The sequence below is a fragment of the Rhinoderma darwinii genome, chromosome 7 (genome assembly GCF_050947455.1).
Source record: "Rhinoderma darwinii isolate aRhiDar2 chromosome 7, aRhiDar2.hap1, whole genome shotgun sequence".
Taxonomy (NCBI): domain Eukaryota; kingdom Metazoa; phylum Chordata; class Amphibia; order Anura; family Rhinodermatidae; genus Rhinoderma; species Rhinoderma darwinii.
The window spans coordinates 115,545,488-115,566,502 of NC_134693.1; the positions used below are offsets into that span (position 1 = coordinate 115,545,488).

General features: G+C 42.1%; 1 protein-coding gene across 4 annotated transcripts in view; it reads right to left on the bottom strand.

The window, feature by feature from the left end:
* PHF2 (PHD finger protein 2) overlaps positions 1 to 21,015 on the bottom strand; it is a 275,856-nt gene that overhangs the window by 58,151 nt on the left and 196,690 nt on the right. For all 4 annotated transcript variants that reach the window (XM_075833862.1, XM_075833861.1, XM_075833860.1 and 1 more), the window contains exons 5-13: positions 18,310 to 18,451; positions 16,268 to 16,454; positions 15,363 to 15,525; positions 14,325 to 14,412; positions 10,533 to 10,639; positions 8,286 to 8,377; positions 4,422 to 4,511; positions 2,043 to 2,450; positions 511 to 633 (exon numbers count right to left, since the gene is read on the bottom strand). In XM_075833862.1, the coding sequence (XP_075689977.1) occupies positions 511 to 633; positions 2,043 to 2,450; positions 4,422 to 4,511; positions 8,286 to 8,377; positions 10,533 to 10,639; positions 14,325 to 14,412; positions 15,363 to 15,525; positions 16,268 to 16,454; positions 18,310 to 18,451 (1,400 nt within the window). The remainder of the gene's footprint in view (positions 1 to 510; positions 634 to 2,042; positions 2,451 to 4,421; positions 4,512 to 8,285; positions 8,378 to 10,532; positions 10,640 to 14,324; positions 14,413 to 15,362; positions 15,526 to 16,267; positions 16,455 to 18,309; positions 18,452 to 21,015) is intronic.

Consider the following 21,015-nt stretch of genomic DNA (forward strand, 5'->3'; position numbering starts at 1 on the left):
GAAGATAGTTTTAAAAAATAGTGGAAATAAAAGCAGTTACAAAAGAGAAACTAAGAATCCAGCTCTTATTTTTCTAAAGGCCCTTTAACACAGGCCGATGATTGAGCAAGGGAGCGATCAGAGCTGTGATCAGCTGATAAACGAGCAAACGTTCAATCAGCAAGAAATATCATTGTTGTTAGCAGCACATCTCCCTGTATAAACATGTGCTACCGACATGACAGAAGTGAACGGGGACGAACAATCGTATTAGGGATCACTCGTCCCCCATATATAACCAATCATTAGTCTTTGTGAAAGGAGCAAACGAGCGCCGATCAGCGAACTGCCTAATTGATCAGCGAGCTGCCTCATTGATCAGTGCTCGTTTTCACAGCCCATATCGGCCCGTGTAATAGCAGGTTAGAAAATCAAAGCAGCGACCTGATTAGCGATTATTGGCACAAGTAACATTGCTTTGTTCACTTTTAATGTCGTATGTGTTTGTAGAAATCTCCAAGTATAGTTTACCTTGTATTTCCACTTCGCTTCTGTTTTGATTTTATTCTGCTCTCGGATCTCAAACTTTTCTATTTCGTTGTTCTGTTTAGTTGCTTCCTCTTTGTTCGGGACACTTATCTCCTCTTTAGGTGTCTAAAAAAAAAAAAAAAAAGAGACAATCAGAACTGAAGAAAAGGAGAAAATGTGATTTATCAATGCTACATTAGGTGATCACAACTATCTAGTACTTTCCCTGTAGGCAGTGCCAGTAAATCTATATTATCACACCTATATCCAACCCCATACCTGCACCTCCTTGTACCCATACCCGATATCCACACTATCCAGTCATCTGTACATATCACAGAATTCAAGCCACAATATTTCTACCTTGAATCCATATATGTGGCCGATTTATCTCTATCTATTGATCAATATCTATCTATATATCAATCTAATATCTATTTATCTAATATCTACCTATCTGAAATCTATCTAACATTATCTACCTAACTAATATCTATCTATTTAGCAAATATCTATCTGTGTAATATGTCTATCTAATATATATTTAAAGTGTAGCTAAACATTTGACAAACTTCTGACATATCATAGTGACATATCAGAAGTTTGGATTGGTGGGGGTCCGAGCACTGAGACCCCCACCAATCGCTAGAACGAAGCAGCTGAAACCCTCGTGTGAGCGTCTAGCTGCTTCGTTTCTGTTCGGCTTTTTCCGGAAAGCCGATGTATCGGAGTACGGGCTCATACACTTTCTATTGAGTCCGTACACGATACATTTATTTCCGGAAAAAGCCGAACAGACACAAAGATACTGAGCGCTCACACGAGCACTTGAGCTACTTCGTTTTAGTGATTGGTGGGGGTCTCAGTGGTCGGACACACACCAATCCAAACTTCTGACATGTCACTATGCCATGTCAGAAGTTTGTCAAATGTTTAGCTACACTTTAACTAATATCTATCTATCTAATATCTACTTATCTATATATCAAATATCTACCTATGTAATATCTATCGATCTAACTAATATTATCTATCTACAACTGAGAAAATCTGGAGTTCCTAATAAGCAAATATTATTTAGATTGAAATTGAAGGATTTTTTTATTTATTTATTTATTTACATGCATTTCTTACAAGATCTACTGACAACCAATTCCCTTCTTCCAAAGCAATAGTTGCTGATCGACATTATAATTTATAATATTAGTCCATTACTAGATTATTTGAGATGGATCATTGATCACGGAATTTATACTGATTGCCAATAAAAAAAATTCCACCCTACAATGCTTCTACTTCATGGCAACTCTACTGTATCCAGCAATCGTATTTCCTTTATTGAGGACTTGAAGGCAAATGCAGACGGGATAAATATCAAAGACAGAGAAACAGCCACCCCAATCCCCTAGGCACAAGGAATTGTGCACAAGCCAAGTGTGTAGAAAATGCATCCGAATACTACTTGTCTATTGCCCTAGAGTTGACATGAAAATCCCATTTTGAGGGGCGCACCTATTAACAGGAGCTATACTTACTGTCCCCTTCTTTGGTGTGTCAACTTTAATCAGAGCGTCCTTCGTGTGGGCCTCAAGAACATCAAGATCAGGGGAGGCTGGTACTGAAGACGGAGACTCCTTGACCTTCTTTGTCTTCTTTTTCCCTCCCTCCTTATTTTTAGGTGGTTTTGGAGGTTTGGGAGTTTTAGGAGTTTTGGGTGGTTTGGCACCTTTTGGAGGTTTCGTCTCTTTGGGGGGTTTAGGCGGTTTGGGAGGCTTGGGTAACTTTTCACTCTTAGTCGTCTTTTTTTTTGTAACTTTTTCCACGGGTGGAGGACTGTCTGGCACAGGCGAGGGAGGTTCTTCTTTCTCGATTTTCTCTGGAATACTGTTCCCTTCTGGAATTGTATTGGCACTGATGTCCGTTTTGTTGACTTTCGATGCATTCTAGGTAGAGAAAAAAGTGGTTATTCATTCAGATCACTCATAACTAAAGCTAGCCACACACATCAGATACAGTTTTGGCTCTTTTAATTCATTCCCCTGGGAGATCAGCATCGCCAGAGGCATCTGGCAGCATTTTATCCCCTCCTCCCTTAACATCCCTGCAGAGCCTATACAAGCATGTATGGCTACGGTGGAGTTGGCGGTGCAAAGTTATCCCGACAGCTGTCTTCAGTGTATGGCGAGTTTAAAGGGGTATTATGATTTCAGGAAATAAGGCTTATTCCCTATATTTTCTAATATACTATCTGCATCAAATCCTCATGGTTTCCAAGATCGTTATTTGTAGTCATTCATTGGGAACTTTCATAGTTTACTACGAAAAATCTGTCCAGGTCATGTGACCATCACACAGGTGCACAGTTCGTTACAGTTATCAGAGCTCTGCCTTTTTATTGTCTGTAAGTAAACAATGAAGGTTCCTATTGAATGACTGCAAATAGAGATCGTGAAAACGCGCGAGAAACGGATACAGAAAGTATATTGGAAAATTGGATACCTTTTCATCATACAATGAATATGCTTTATATGCTGAAAACGTAATATCCCTTTAAGAGCTCACTTCAGTACCTAGAGCAAACTTAATGTTTCACAAATATTATTAAAAAATATTGTGCCATTTGGCTAATAGAAGCGATTAACCCATTCTCTGCCAAGGATGTATCTCATACGTTCTGGCAGCAAGGCACTTCAATAGACAAGCTCGTATCGGATACGTCCTTGCTACTAACGGCTGTAACTGTATTGTAGCTAGAGCTGCGATCCAGGGCTTGTTTAAAAGCTTAGATTTTTGTTCGAAAAAAATAATTATGCGATCTGGCTAATAGGAATTAACGGACAATAGTGTTGTGCCGTTTTGGCTAATAGAAGGATGGACGTGTCCCTGTAATATGCTGCCATAATGCATAATGAGGAAACAGATGCGCTTTAAAAGAAAATATTCTGTAAATAGGTCACATATTTCTGCTTCCACCAGTTTTAGACCTTATTCACATGACCGTTTTTCTCTTCAGTGTGCTGTCAGTTTTAAAAACGGACAGCACTGACCCATGCAAGTCGAACCCGTTTTTTTATTTTTTTTAATGGATCCGTGTGTATGATCCAAGAAACACATGAATGTCCTATTCTGGTAAGTTTTTCCTTATTCAGGTCTATGGGAGTGAGAAAAAAACGGATGACATATGGAAGCGTGTGCGATCTGCTTTTAACTGATCTGTTGCCAAGCAAAATAAAGTGAAACCAGTACGTTTGTTCCATACCAGTGTGGTACAGAGGCATCACCAGGAGACACTGCTGGAGAACGTTGGCTCCATGTGGCTCGCACTTTGCTGGCCAAATCCACAAGCGATGAGCCAGGCCAACAGAACACTCGTTCAGTAGACATGATCAGCAGATCTAAAATAGCCCAAAACTGATCCCACAAAGCAGTGGAATCAGACAAAGCTCCCCATATACCTGTAAAGCAATAGAAAATGGCATCTGTGCGATCATGTAACCTTCCCTATGTGTTTTCAGAGAATTAGGACTAAAATTGTGACAAAAATGACATAATGGGTGTCCTTCCGCTTGTTTTAACGGTGGGACCAGCTAACTATCTAATTTTTTTGGGGGTGTCCCGACCACCCTCCCCCAATAGCAAATCTGGGACATGCCCGATCCTTTGTTTCCCTTTCCCCATTGAAATAAACATCAGTATTGTAAGTGTATGGGCAGCTACAACAAGATGCTGAACTTTCTCATCGTGTTTTCACCATCACTCCTTGGTGTATTTTTTAAAACATAAAAACTTACGTTTTTACCAAAAGTGATCACATTTGCTGTCGACATATAAATGAAACTCATAAGGCAGTAACCAGACGTTCTCCTGATATGTACGGTACTTAAGGTCCAGGCAAGGGACTGCTATAGACCCACCTCTGTTAACCGGATTTCTTTGGCGAGGTCCTTGATGAGCTGTGAGGGTTTGAAATGTTCTGGAAGTTCATCTTCATGTTCTAATAGAGCCTTAAAGGGACAATAGCAATAAGTTATCAACTAGAAACACAACATTACGCCACCTGGCTTAAATTGGCCACAGAGCTACTGAAGGAGAATTCCCATCTCAGAATGTTACATGATATAATAGAACATTATGATTGGTTGGGTCTGACGTATTGGACCCATGCCGATGACCGAGAATAAAGAGGTCATGAAGAAGCCCCTTTGGATGTTTTCCATGCACTGTGGCGCTCCGTTCATCTGCTCAGCAGGAAACGGCAACACTGCGCCATTGAATGCAACTGAATGGGGCTGCGATGTAGTTCTCTGCAAAGCAGGTGCATAGGAGCGCTGCTGTGCAGGAAAAATCTGTGAAGGAGCCAAAGCGCTTAACTAGCTTCATTTTGGGAATCGGTAGATGTCCTGGCAGTTAGCCCCCTACCGATCAGGAAGTGATGGCTTATCCTAGCGATATGGCCTTATTTCTAAACATGGGAAAACCCTTTAGAAGGGAGTCTGTCATCACATTTTTGCCCACCAATCGGCTTACACCGCTTGTTAGCAATAGGGTAAAGAAGTAACAACTTTGCTTGTATGACGCTGAAGAGAAGCAGACCCGTCAATTGACTGCAGAGGGGACGGGCTGGAGCTCAAGATGCCGGACAATTCCTGGTTCGGTGGACACGGGAAAGTAATTTTTTTTTTACCTTGATACAAGCACTTAGAGATCCAACACTGGTACGTTGCTACTTATTTACCCTATTGTTAACTAGCGGTGTTATGGGGACAGTTGAAGACTGGGATGGGAGGGTATAGGGGAATGTTATTTGTATTTATAAATTCAGGATAGATCTTGTACATCATATAGGCTCTTAATTAAAGGGGTGAAATTATATATATTTTTGTCAAATAAAAAAGTTTTAATATAGTATAAATAAAAATAAAAAACTAGCAAAAACTAGACTCCCTTTAAAGGACCATTATCTGCAAACCTCCTTTTAGCATGTAGGGTTTTCTGGTTTATGTAAATAAGGCCTCTTCAATGTATTATAAGATTGTGTGCTTCAATGCCTCATGATTATCAAGATCTCTGCTTGCAGTCAATGAGTGGAAACATTCTAATTTACACTCAAGAGGCTGAAAATCTGTTTCCATCTCGAGCGCACAGGTGCATATCTCATTAGAAGGCAGAGATCATATAGACTTAACCGGTTAAAGAGCAATGCATCTGTGTGAAAACAGGTTTTCAGCTTTTGAATGTAAATAATACATGTTTCTATTCACTGAAAGTAAGCAGAGATCGGATCAACTAATACAGTTACTTTGAATGTTGCAATACTTTTCAATTATACAATGATTAAAGTGTACTTGTGATCTTCCACTCGAGACGCTCATGCATGCGGGGTGGTACAGTTGTCGTGGCAACCATACAATGCCGGAGAGTATCTTGCAGGGTCAAATTAATTAGAATTGGACTCGTGCACAATACCAGCTGGGCGTCGTAGGATTGCCACTGTATCGCCAAGCATGCAGGAGCGTCTCTCCACGCTCAATGACAGGTCTGGTTGGTGACTAAGTGGAGGTATACTTTAAAGGGGTTATATAGTTTCAGCAAATTAATGTTATTTTTTTGTATAATTTAAAGTTATACAATTTATCTATATACTTTCTGTATGAACTTCCCATGGTTTTCAAGATCTCTGCTTGTTGTTATTCAGTAGAAACAGTCCTTGTTTATTTCCAGTTGATACATTTCTGTCCATGGTCATGTGATGAACACACAGGTGCACGGATCGTTAAAAGACACAACTCGGATACACATACTGTAACTGTAACGATCCCAGCACCTGTGTGTCCACCACATGACCATGGACAGAATTATATCCACTGGAAATAAACAATGAATGTTTTTTACTGAATAACAGCAAGCAGAGATCTAGAAAACTGTGAGAAATTAATACAGAAAGTATATTGGGAAACCGTAGAACTTTGAATTATATGTAAAAATAACATTAATTTGCTGAAAATGGACACGTGAAGCTGGCAAATGTTTTTACTATGTAAAAGTAGTAAAGCATAAAAAAAACTATATCAATTTGGTATCGCTCCAATCGTAACGGCCTGCTGAATGTTATTTATACCGCACGCTAAACGGCGTAAATTTAAGACGCAAAAAAGAATGGTGAAATTTCAGGGTTTTTTCCATTACCCCACCAAAAAAGTTAATAAAAGTTAATCAATAAATTATATGTACCCCAAAACGGTGCTATTAAAAAAATATAACTCGTCCCGCAAAAAACAAGACCTTATACAGCTATGTCGAGGGGAAAAATCAAAAAGTAATCGCTCTTTGAAGGCGACGATGGAAAAACGTAAAAATTTGCTTGGTCATTAAACAGACTCTGTCACCACATTATAAGTGCCCTGTCTCCTACATAAGGAGATGGGCGCTGTAATGTAGGTGACAGGAATGCTTTTTATTTAAAAAACCGATCTTTTTTCACAAAGTTAGGAGCGATTTTAGTTAATGCTAATGAGCTTTCTTAATGCCCAAGTGGGCGTACTTTTACTTTCGACCAAGTGGGCGTTGTACAGAGGAGTGCATGACGCTGACCAATCAGCATCATGCACTCCTCTCCATTCATTTACACTGCACTAGCGATATAGATATATCACTATGTGCAGCCTCATACACAAGCCCTAACATTACTACAGTGTCCTGATAATGAATACACATGAAATCCAGCCTGGACGTCATGTGTACTCAGAATCCTGACACTTCTGAATCTTTTTTTGTGAGATTCCGGCAAGTGAAACCAAATCTCGTTTAGCTCCGAGATCTCGCGAGATTTCGTATCCGTTGCTGGAATCTCACAAAAAAGAGTCAGAAGTGTCAGTATTCTGAGTACACATGACGTCCAGGCTGGATTTCATGTGTATTCATTATCAGGACACTGTAGTAATGTTAGTGTTTGTGTATGAGGCTGCACATAGTGATATATCTATATCGCTAGTGCAGTGTAAATGAATGGAGAGGAGTGCATGATGCCGATTGGTCAGCGTCATGCACTCCTCTGTACAACGCCCACTTGGTCGAAAGTAAAAGTACGCCCACTTGGGCATTAAGAAAGCTCATTAGCATAAACTTAAATCGCTGATAACGTTATAAGATCGTTTTTTTAAATAAAAAGCATTATTGTCACCTACATTACAGCGTCGATCTCCTTATGTAGGAGATAGGGCACTTATAATGTGGTGACAGAGCCTCTTTAAGGTTTAAAATAGGCTGGTCATTAAGGGGTTAAATACTAAAGCAAACGCAAGTACTAAGATTTTATAAGGAAAGCAAAGGACACAACAAAACAGTTCCGGAAATAAGTCTCCACACAAGATCCAATGGATTTCTGAAGCAATGAAGTACATCAACTATTCTGTATAAGGCTGGGTTCACACGACCATGTTACGTCCGTAATCGACGGACGTATTTTGGCCGCAAGTCCCGGACCGAACACAGTGCAGGGAGCCGGGCTCCAAGCATTATAGTTATGTACGATGATAGGAGTCCCTGCCTCTCCGTGGAACTACTGTCCCGTACTGAAAACATGATTACAGTATGGGACAGTTGTCCTGCAGCGAGGCAGGGACTCCTAGCGTCGTACATAACTATGATGCTAGGAGCCCGGCTCCCTGCAGAGTGTTCGGTCCGGGATTAGTGGCCGAAATACGTTCCGTCCATTACGGACCGAACATGCTCGTGTGAATCCAGCCTTACTAGAACTAAACTAGCGGGTTATAACTTACATGTTTTTTCGTCCATGACCTAAAGGCTCCATTCAGAATTTTGGCCCCTTGGACAAGGTGAGGTGCTGGCTGCTTCCCCGACTTATGTAATGCTAGAGAAAAGCAACACACATAATTAATATTGCAATTTCTAATTCCAAAAGGGACAGAGAAATCATGTTCACGTTATCAGTCTGGAAATGATCCTTCATCAGCTTGAAAGTTGCAGTGAGAATTGGAAAAATTGTGTACAACTTTTTTTTGCGGTTTTAGTACCACATGATTCACCTCAAGCAACCAGGAACCCTGGTATAAATCATTCCAACAATGGAATAAGTGAGACGTAAACTATAAAGGGGTTTTCCAAGTTAATCAAAAATTTGGCCGGGAGTGGGGGGAGGCAATGAAACAAAATAAGAGGCATTACTCACCCATCAGGGTCCTCGGCGTTCCAGTGCAGCCACTCTGTGGTCTCCGCCGCTGTTTGTTGACATGAGAACGATGATGACGTGCTCGTATACCCATGGGATCGCTGCAGCCAAATACTGACCTCATCGGGCCCGTGTCATACTGTAAACCCACTGAAACCAGTTATTAGCAATCACGTGGGTATACAGGCACGACATCGATGCAGTCATGTCAACAAACAGCGGCAGAGCGCAGGGACGCATCTGCGCTGGAACGCCGGGAGATCTGTACGGTGAGTAAAGCCTCTTATTTTGAGAGGGCAGAGAATGTCTAATGAATTTGATTTTAGTTTTATTAATTAGCTTTAAGTCTGTAGAAAATAACTAATTGTTTCTTCTATGTTTTAAATGTTGTAGCTATTTTCAAAAACTTTTCTGTGGCGGCCATATTGGAGGCATGAATGTAGTTGGAGCGGGGCTGCGGTGGTGTTATACAGCCATTGCCCTGCTCCTGACAAGTGTGTGCATGCATTCAGAATGAGGTGATGCGACCAGCGCTGCACTAATGATTGCCGCCACTGAAGACAGAGAACATGGCTGGCGCGCTGCAAAACACCCCCATGTTCTTTGTCCTCAGTGCCTGCGCCTCCGCCCATTAGTACAGTGCCGGCCGCATCACAAGCTGACCGCGCGCGCACACTTGTTGTCAGGAGCGAGTGCAATAGCTGTATTACACAGCCCCGCTCTAACGGCGGAGATCAGAGAAACCTCTCATCTCCGCCGCTATTCCCCTGAATGCTGCAATCAAAGCTGACCGCAGGATTTAAGGGGAAAATGAGTTTAAAAATAAAAAAGTAAAAACAAAGCAATGTTAAATTAAAAAAAATACACACACACATTTTTTACAATAAACATGAAAATAAGTCTCAATACATAAAATATACAGATATTTGGTATTGGCGCGGCCATAATAACCTGCACAACAATTTTTGGGCGTCATTTTTGATGTGTACGCTATAAAAAAAATACAATAAAAACTTCTTTCTTTCACTTAGGCCTTATTTACACGAATGTGTGCATTTTGCGCGCGTAAAAAAAAGCAGCGTTTTGTGCGCGTTGCAGTTCCGTGTGTCATCAGTGTTTGGTGCGTGTCTGCGTTATTTTCGCGCGTATGCCATCCGTATGTCACGCGGTTTTGACATTTACAAAATGAAATGGAGGTGGTTTTCTTTTTCCCATCATTTCTTGAGCAACTGTTGCGTGAATCACGCACAGCACACGGATGTGCGTCCGTGTGCTGTCCGTGATTTTCATGCACCCATTGACTTCAATGAGTGCGTGATGCGCTAAAAACGCTCAAGTATAGGACATGCAGTGAGTTTCACGCAGCGGACACACGCTGCGAGAAAAACATGGAATGTCTGAATGGCCCCATTGACTTGCATAGGTCCGTGCGACGTTCGTGATTTTCACTCGCGTATCACAGACGTGAAATACGCTCGTTTAAATAAGGCCTTAGGTCGGATTCACACGAGTGTGTGCGTTTTGCGCGCGCAAAATGCATATAACATTTAATGCATATAACATTTCCGTTTTCCAATTGGTCTGTAAACATTTTGGCAGTTCGTAATTTTCCAGGACAAAAAAATAAATTAAAAATGAGGCATTGGTTGCATCTATAGAGAACAAGCTGCAGCCAGGACATCTGGGATGATGGTCAATGGTTCCAAGCAGTGGGCAAAGAAATATAAGGCGAGTAATAGAGGGAATGCTTTTTTATTTCTTTTAATAAAGCAGTTCGGTACAGTTTACCAGTATTTCTGGGGGAGTTTTTCTGGAATGATCTCAATATTTTACATACCTTTGAACTTTTCAAGTAGGTGTCGTCCCACATACCAACAAGCTGTCTCATAATTTGGGAACTGAGTTAAGCTGACAATCTTCAGTCTCTTTTCTACCTCATATGCTCTGTGGGATAAGTTATAACAAATGGACAAAAGAGGACAAAAAGTTACTAAAGTCACAAAAATACAACATGGTAATTTGTGTTAGGCCACATGCACACGATCGTGGCTTCCATGGTCTGTGCATTGCCTGGAGCTCAGACTGCAAAAAAAAAATAGGACATGTCATTATACGGTCCGCAATTGCGGTCTGGGCTCATTAAAGTCAATGCACATCTTGTGTGCACACAGTCCGAGATTGCGGACGGCCCGCGGATGACACTCTGCGGCCCGTCTGTGCTGTAATCACGGACCATGCACACCTCTACAATCGTGTGTATAAGGCCTAAGTGACATTTTTGCTGTTTGGGATCCCACGTATCATAAACATAAATATCATATACATACAGCAATGGGTGACTGAGGACACTACCGTGTATGAAGTTTTCAGTTGAATGGATTGTCTGGTTTGGAAAACCTATTTCCAAATACCTTTTAGTGAATTCTGAGATAATAGAAAGGAGTAACTCATTTGGGATCTCCTTCAATTAGCCAGAACAGCTGCTAAGAGAATCTTTCACTGTGGAGGACCAGCCTGTACAGCCTTACACGGGCAGCCCACCGATTTAAATGGGAAACATGTAATGCTTAATTTCCCCTGGGGTGGCGCTGTAGGAAAACTGAACACTTGCTGCCAGGTTCTTCTCCATATTACAGCTGATTAGTTGAGGTACCGCTAGTGGTACACTTTGTGAGCCGCTTATTTTAAAGGGGCTCTTAACAAAAAGGGATTGTGCAGAGTGCACAACCCCTTTGGTATATTTGAGTACCTGTAATAGAACATGCTAAACTAAAATAAAAGTATAATTAGGCTGATGGCACGTCATAATTTGCTCAGAATTTTTTCTCCTCCACTGCCAATAGAATGGGGTTTGAGTAGTGCCAAGTGACTTGAATAATCTGAGACACGCTGGTTGATAGGGATATGCTGCCTGACAACCCCTTATAAAAAGTTGTCTCTGTTGTGTCTGTCAGGCATAGTATCCTTTGCAACTAGGCTGTCCCAAGTGACCTAGCGGTTTAGCTCAAAGCAGAATGGGTACTGTGCCAAGAGCAAAGGTGAGGAAGAGAAGTGAAGCCATGTCATAGCCCAATTCAGCTTGCACTATTAATCAGATATTTTTAAAAAATTGACAGAACCTCTTTTCTAAGCAATGCCTTGCAGATAGCCACAGCTGAGTCAGACATTGCTACACACTTGTGGATGGACCACACAAACATAGAAAATCTTGGGTAAGCGAGGAAGGATACTCATACACTGTGTAGTTAGAACGGCTCACCTGTATTCCTCCTTCTAAGGCGGAGTTCACATGTTGCGTTTGTGTTGCATTGCATTTAAAGAGGCTCTGTCACCAGATTATAAGTGCCCTATCTCCTACATAATCTGATTGGCGCTGTAATGTAGATAACAACAGTGGTATTTATTTTGAAAAACGATCAATTTTGAGCAAGTTATGCGCAATTTTAGATTTATGCGAATTAGTTTCTTAATAGACAACTGGGCGTTTTTGTACCTTTTTACCAACTGGGTGTTGTAAAGAGAAGTGACACTTAATTTGTAGCAGTACTCGCAACACAGCGTGATCTCGCGAGATCATGCTGTGCTGTCACATACTCCCACAATAACTTTACTGAAGTGTCGAGAGTGAATAGACATCTCCTCCAGACAGGACGCGATGTTTATTCACACTCCCAACACTTTGGTAAAGTTTCTGTGGAACTTACTCACACAGGACAGCGTGATCTCGCAAAATCACGCTGTGCGGTCATTCACAGAAACTTTACCGAAGTGTCGGGAGTGTGAATAGACATCGCATCTTGGCTGGAGGCAATGTCTATTCACTCTCAAGACACTTCAGTAAAGTAATGTGGGTGTATGTGACAGTACAGCGCGATCTCGCGAGATCACGCTGTGTTGCGAGTACTGCTAAAAATGAATACAGAGAAGTGTATGAAGCTGATTGGTCAGCATCATACACTTCTCTTTACAACGCCCACTTGGTCAAAACGTAAAAACACGCCCAGTTGTCTATTAAGAAACTAATTACCATAAATCTAAAATAGATTTTTCTAAATAAAAACCCCTGTTATCTACATTATAGCGCCGGTCACATTATGTAGGAGATCGGGCACTTATAATCTGGTGACAGAACCTCTTTAAGTTGAATTTTTGAACTGTTGAGGAGAAAAACACATCTAAAAAAACGCAAGCATTTTTAAATTACCTATGCATTTTACAAAGTGTTTGAGCTGTAATCTGGTTTTAAATTTACTAGTCAGAGGTCTACAGCTGAAACACTTTGTAAAACGCATAAATAATTGAAAAAAAAACACGTTTTTTTTTTAGACGCGTTAATCTCCTTAACAGTTAAAAACCGCAACATGTGAACCCAGACTAAGTCAGCAAAGCTCAATCTGCACTCTATGCATTCAGCTAGAGTGAAGACTGATCGGATTGTCAGGTCGGTGCCATTACCGTAGAAAGTCACTTTCCTTTTTACATCGGCTTATTCTAGATGATAAAATCTGGGATAAAAGTCTGCCCTTTGATACATTCTCCCCTGTGTACTTGTAGGCAGATAACACATTTTTCTTTTGACTGACTGCTGAATCATTTCAGTGTTCTTTTTAAAGATCATTGAAAGCTGAATAATTTCCTGACAACCAAAACGCACATCCCAAAGCCGGAATGTCAGTGTGAAAACCAGACAGCAGAACTCCTTTAAAGAAAGAGAGACTGAATGAGGAATATGGTAGAAGTAGTCAGTTATCTATGTAAAGGACCCAAATTTCAAGAACATGTTTGGACAACCCCTATCCATATGCCTTGCTAGACCATATAGCTGTAATAGAGTGGAGTCTATTTGCCAGAGCAGGGAACCGATAAAAAGTGTCCTTCTCCCTCTGAAGGACCTGTCTAATAATGACAAGCCGAACGTTGGGATCAGTGGAAGAACTTCGAAAATATTTTCCATGTTTCCATAATAATCTAAGATAATGTTTGACATATTCTATCAGTATGGTCTATATCAATGAAACGTTAAAATTTGTGAAATTTTGCATTAGAAACAAAAGTACAAACACGGCCCCCTTCAATCACGTTCATAGCCTACATTTAGCATGTATGTTGGGAAAGCTCCAGGCGTACACATGCGAAATGAGTGCATAGGGATCCATTAGCCCGAGAGACAAAAGAGTCTCCTTTTGACCGCCATTTGGCTGGTATACGGGAGTATACCTTTTTTTAAGGAAGGCAATAGCGTAGTCAGAAAAAAAACATATATTGCGCGGTATACTTTTTTTTTTTTTTAACATGGGAACCTAAGGGTGACAAATGCCACTATATGGCAAACGCCGCAGGCATATGTTTAACTTTTACATCATGGACTTTTTAATAGCCTTTCATGATGTACACGTTAAACGGATACCGAATAGTGGCATCCGTCACCCAGACTATAATGGATACGTCATGGACTCACATGACCTTAGTTCACGATGTATCTGTTTAACGGATACCATTATAGTCTATGTTGACAGATGCCACTGTTAAGACATCCGTCACAGCCTATGTCTAACGTATACGTCAAACGTAGTGCAATGAATGTGATGTGAAGGAGGTCTAAGTTGTTTAAGTCTGAATTACAGCATACCTCATCTGCATTTCCACGCTCAGGCTGTGAAGGAAGTGACCGGAAAATGCTAAACAGTCCACGGGGGTTAATGTTGCGTAGATCCACCCTATAACAAAGATAGTTGAGTTCATTACTTAGTAACAAAATCCTATCCTATTTTATTTGCTTTGTATACAGGGCATTAACCATTACATACAATAGTGTGCCCGTTTTTAGAGAGAAAGAGCTATCAAACAGAATACAAATGTTGAATGCTCGAGTGGATGCCGTATTGTGGAGGTGTCTCTGTAATCCGATGGCATTCAGAGGTACCATATGGCGGCACAATGTACTGAGCCGCAGGGACTCTAGGTGCACATGGAGCCTAAGACTGCTCAGCATCAATCTTAGAGGGTTTTTGCCAATTTAGACATTTATGGCATATCCACAGGATATGCCATAAATATCTGATAGATGCGGGTTCCAGCTATGGAACCCGCACCGATCTGTAGAACAGTCCAACCCACAGTCCCACCTGGTGTGGTGGCCCCGGCTGCTGCATCCAGTCTGAGAATGAATGGAAAGGTGGGCCAGGGGTGTACTGGGGTCATGGCATGTTGGTTGTAGCTGGTTGACATATTTTTCAATACAACAGGTCGGGGTTGGTGCCGAGCTTATAAACATTTAATACTACACAGTGTAAAACAGATACGACAAGCATGTAACAGACATGACTTAGGGCCTGTTCACACCACCGTTCCTTTCCGCTGAGGGGTTCCGTCGGAGGTTTCAATCCGGTTAACGAAGACAAACGGAAACCATTAGCTAGGTTTCCGTCACCATTGAGTTCAATGGTGAGGGAAACGGAAGCTAAGGTTTCCGTTTGCCTTTCCGTTAACGGGTTCACTCAACGGAAACCTCTGACGGAAACCCTCAGCGGAAAGGAACGGTGATGTGAACACAGCCTTGATGACGCTTGTTACATAGCGCCAGGATTTGTCTGTGATAGCTCTACCCCATAACTTCAAATACATAGACCATATAAGACCTTTTTGGACATCTCTAGCTCATTCTCACCTGATGGAATGAACAGTGTCTGCCCTTGTTTAACTGTGCACTTGTAACATTTGTCTACTTGATCTGCAAAGAACATCTCATAGTGATTGGCAGCTGATCTCCATCGCTCGTAAAGGGAGATATTGGCTGAAGCCGGTCTGATCAGATAAAATATTTTTTCTCCCTGAAAAAAAAAAAGAAAAAAAAGTTGACATCATGTAGCTCTGTCGCCACTAACAATCCCAAAGTGTCCAGGTCACTGTCTTCCACAAAACAAGCATAATCCTCTCCTGCTGCTGTGATCTAATGTCATCCCTAAGTGATAGCTACAATACTTACATGTGTAATTAATTACTATTTTACGGTTTTAAAGGAGTTGTCCTTCCAGGACAACCCCTGTCCATAAGCTCGCCCTTTTCTGTTAGCAAGTGTGAAGCTGCAAGGAGCAGCTCAAACTGTGACGTACTCAGAGTGTCTATGTATTACGCGGTCAACCAAGTCACCTGCAGTGGCCTCATGTCTCCTGCAGTGGCCACTGCAGGGAAAATATGCAGCCGCCCAGATCAATCCATGAGTGGTCTACTGCTGTCAAACCCTATTTAGTCATTACTTACATCTGTTCGAGAAAACTAACATGGCTGCCAATTCTGCTCCTACAATGTTTACCACCCAGCCTTCATAGGTTCCTGAATGGAAAACCTGGCAGATCATGCAGTGGTAGATGGCACCCTCCTATACTGTTTCTTGACTTGGCCAGGAGACTAGTCAGTGTTGTTTGACTAAATCAGAATCTATAGTCCACAGTCTAAATCTCTAGCGCGTTGAAAGACATTCAGACCCTATATGATAACGTGCAGTACTAGATATTATGAGGGAAACAGACAAGTGGAACTATAGGAAAAAGACCCATGACAGCAAGGACTTACTTTAAGCACATGGTACCAGGCTGAGGCCCCTCCCGAGTCTATGTGGAAGTCGGTGTAACTGTCTTTCACACATATCAAACAATACTTGGTCACACTTGGTTTTGCTAGGAGAGCATCATCCGGCCACTGGTTTTCCACCCACGAGAGCTTCTTCACAATCTCTGGAGATTCCACAAAGCTGGACATTCTGTACACAAGATATCATGTAATAATACTGGACATTCCCGTACATATACATTCATGTAAAATACGTTGTAACAAAGGATACACATTAATATTCTACATATATGACCTACATTGCTTATTTCGTTTGCCTTTGTCTAATTCCAGTGGCTCATGTGTGGTTAGGTCACGTGAGACATGTCAGAAGCGGTGGAAGGTCTGTGCCCTGTGACCACCGATCAATAGAACGAAGGGGCCGCATGCTCCATGCTTCTTCATCACCCAGTGTAGTGAATGGGAAATTTTTGACGACAGACTTGGAAAACTGAAAATTTCACGAGCCAGAAGATGAAGGGGAACAGCAATCTAAGGAGCACCAAGGTCTCTTCATTCTAGACAGTAATGGGGGTTACAGGGCACCGAACTCTACCAATGACATCTTCTGTCACAGTGACATTTCAGAAGATGTTTTCAGGCGACCCTACCCTGTAAGGCCACATGCACACAATGCGTGTTACGTGTGGATTTGACGTGCAGATTTTCCTGCGGCAAATCTGCAGCGTAATAAATTACCAGCAAAGTAAATGAGAATTCAAGCCATCTTATCTACACGTTGCAGAATTTTTCTGCACGTAAATTGACCTGCGTTACGTATTTGAAAATCCGTAGCATGTCAATTTATCATGCATTACCATCTCAGGATTGTATCAGACAAATTTATAAAAAAAAGAAACACCATAATCCGCAGGGAAAAAAAACGCACCTATTTCCACATCAAAATGTAAAAACTGCACCTAGAAAAAATTGTATGCGGATTTTACCTGCAGAATTACCGGAGTTTATCTGCAGTTTTTGGGCGGATTTTCCTCATCAAATTACTCAATGTGTGCATGTAGCCTAAAGCAAATAAACTGCTTATGTGTTCCTCTGACAGTTTAAGCAAAAACCACACTCGTCACATTGGAGACGAACATTTAGGGTCTAATTTTTATGTTACTGGAATAGGAATATTCCTATTAGAGCATATGGATGTCATAGAGAGAAGTCCTAGCTGTAAACAGGAAAAGGTGCCATACATTTTAATAATGAGCAATATTAAAGCTCTTTTATGCATATGTTCAGATGTAGCAGAGCTGAACTTGTTGTTTATTATGTTACATAACAGAAACCGCTACAGTTGATTTATCTGCAGCCCTATGGAAAATCCCATATATCATATCCTGACACGTCATGGTAAAAAAGAATGACTCAAGCTTCGTTCACATATGCGTCAGTCTACGTTCGCTCGGCGCTTTCCGTCAGAACAGAGTCCGGACTGACACAAACTGAAACCATAGGTTTCCGTTTTGACTGGATAACTACCGTAGTAGACTACGGTATTCATTCCATCAAAACGACGGAACCCTTGCACAACAGAGACAAACTGAAACCATGGGCATCTGATCCGTCACCATTAAAATCAATGGTGATGGAAACGGAAACCTTTGGTTTCAGTTAGTGTCAGTCAGGGCTCTGTTTTGCCGGAACGGAGCCCTGACGCAGATGTGAACATAGCCTTAGCTCTGCTTCATCTGCGCACTCACGTACTGTTAACTTGGCCATAGGTGTACAGGCGAATATGTTAATGATAATCGTTATGCGGTTATGACCAGTGAAAATGTGTCAGACATTCCTTAAATTGTTTCCCGGTAGGCACAACAATCATCTTCACAGCAAGGTAATGAATGAAACAATGAAAATTATTTCATATGGGGAAATTGTACCCATCATAACAGAACGATGCATAGACAGAATAACCATGAATATACCAGTGATAGTGAATAAATCCGATTAATATTATTACATCCATGACCAGCTGAGGACACGTCTGTTATGCTCACCTTGTGTCAGAAAATTCTAGGTTGGTTACATTAAGAACCCTTTTCCTATTAGTGCTGTAGTAATAATCCACAAATTCCTTGAGCTTCATCTTGCAGTCCTTCTGTTTTGTGACGTCGGTAACATCGACCACCCTCTCAGGACCTGCAGACCAAGGTGAAGCAATGGTTAATGACGTCACGCTGCATTTGTTCAAAAATAAATCTGCCAGGAAGAAATGCGTTTGAGGAACGGTAATGTGTGTGCATTCTGTGGAGTGCGTCAACAGACGGGAAAACGTCACTCTCCAATAATGCAATATGTAGGAATACTCACATCTGATCTCATGTGCTCATGTCAGAGGGATAAAGGTAAAATAATACCAAAATAACTACTAGCAGACAAACTCACGAAACATCGGAAAATGCAAGAGTAGACATAATACCGTAGAATTTAGGAACAATTTAGGTTAATCTAGGAAGCAAGAACTTTCATAGACAACAGAATCAATAGAAGGCAAGCCAAAAAGAGGGGCCACCAGTAAATTTGGCATAAATACTATCTATCGAACAATGCAATAACATTTTATTTCTTTTGTATTATTATTAAATACGTAATCAGTATCTTATATGATTGCTTTATAGTAATAGGAGTCTGGAATATTTAGGGGTTTGACACAAACACTGACAACGTAGTGTAATAAAGTAGCGTAAATTGTACACAAAACTTCTAGGAATTATGTGGGTGGCAGGCAGAGCTGCAGGAGGGACAGAGAAGAAGTCTGAGCCAATAATGAGACAGGAGGTGGATTTCAGACCACCTCATTCTCCCTGTAAGCACTGCAGCTGAAGTGGAGTCACAGATCACAGCTCTGACGTAAATCAGCAGAGGTAAAAAGCAGCCGAATAAAATAGTGGGTAAGTAATTCAAGGGAAGTGACCTACATATCATCTTAATGGGAATCGGTCACTAGGTTGGGAGCCACTAAACCACCAGCATGACTTTATTTAGCTGGGGTTTAGGGGTTCCAAACCTGCCACGTTAAAAACGGCAGTTTCAATAAAAACACGACCGTATTTTTTCCCACCCGTAAATACTGGCGTAAATACGGGTCCGGTGTCACACGTATTCCACCCGTTTTGCACCAGTATTTACGAACCCGTGCCCATAAATATGGGTCCGGTGTCACCCGTATTCCACCCGTATTTACAGGCACGTTTTTGGCGGCAAAATAGCGCTGCACTAATCGGCAGCCCCTTTTCTCTATCAGTGCAGGATAGAGAGAAGGGACAGCCCTTTCTGTAATAAAAGTTAAAGAAATTCTTACTTACCGGCCGTTGTCTTGGTGACGCGTCCCTCTCTTCACATCCAGCCCGACATCCCTGGATGACGCGGCAGTCCATGTGACCGCTGCAGCCTGTGATTGACCTGTGATTGGCTGCAGCGGTCACATGGCCTGAAACGTCATCCAGGACGTCGGGCCGGATGTCGAGAGGGACGCGTCACCAAGGCAACGGCCGGGAGACCGGACTGGAGGAAGCAGGAAGTTCTCGGTAAGTATGAACGTCTTTTATTTTTATTTTTTACAGGTTTATTCTGATCGGTAGTCACTGTCCAGGGTGCTGCAAGAGTTACTGCCGATCAGTTAACTCTTTCAGCTCCCTGGACAGTGACTATTTACTGACGTCGCTTAGCAACGCTCCCGTAATGACGGGTGCACACATGTAGCCACCCGTCATTACGAGAGCTCCATAGACTTCTATGGACTGTCCGTGCCGTTATTACGGCCTGAAATAGGACATGTTCTATCTTTTTCAACGGCACGGGCACCTTCCCGTGAGAAAACGGGAAGGCACCCGTCGCCAATAGAAGTCTATGAGCCCGTTATTACGGGTCGTAATTACGACCCGTAATAACGGGAGTTTTTACGGTCGTGTGCATGAGGCCAAGCAACTTGCAATTTACAGAGAAAAGCTCGGGAGCGGCATGGGGCACATGCGCAGTGAAGCGAGGTGTACTGTCCTCCACTTTATGCGCTAATGTGTCTGATGCTGCCGGACATCTCTCGGTTAGGCTGGGTTCACACGACCACATTAACGTCCGTAATGGACGGACGTATTTCGGCCGGAAGTCCCGGACCGAACTCAGTGCAGGGAGCCTGGCTCCTAGCATCATAGTTATGTACGATGCTAGGAGTCCCTGCCTCTCCGTGGAACTACTGTCCCGTACTGAAAACATGATTACAGTACGGGACAGTTGTCCTGCAGAGAGGCAGGGACTCCTAGCATCGTACATAACTATGATGCTAGGAGCCCGGCTCCCTGCACTGAGTTCGGTCCGGGACTTCCGGCCGAAATACGTCCGTCCATTACGGACGTTAATGTGGTCGTATGAACCCAGCCTTAGATGTAACTTAAGGTATGTTCACACGAGGGCGTCCGTAACGGCTGAAATTTCAGCCGTACCGGCATGTGCAGGCGCTTGAACGCCACGTCCATTACGGACGTAATTGGCGCTGCTATTCATTGGAGTCAATGAATAACGGCTCCAATTACGGCCAAAGAAGTGACAGGTCACTTCTTTGACGCGGGCGTCTATTTACGCGCCGTCTTTTGACAGCGGCGCGTAAATTACGCCTCGTGTGAACAGACAAACGTCTGCCCATTGCTTTCAATGGGCAGATGTTTGTCAACGCTATTGAGGCGCTATTTTCGGACGTAATTCGGGGC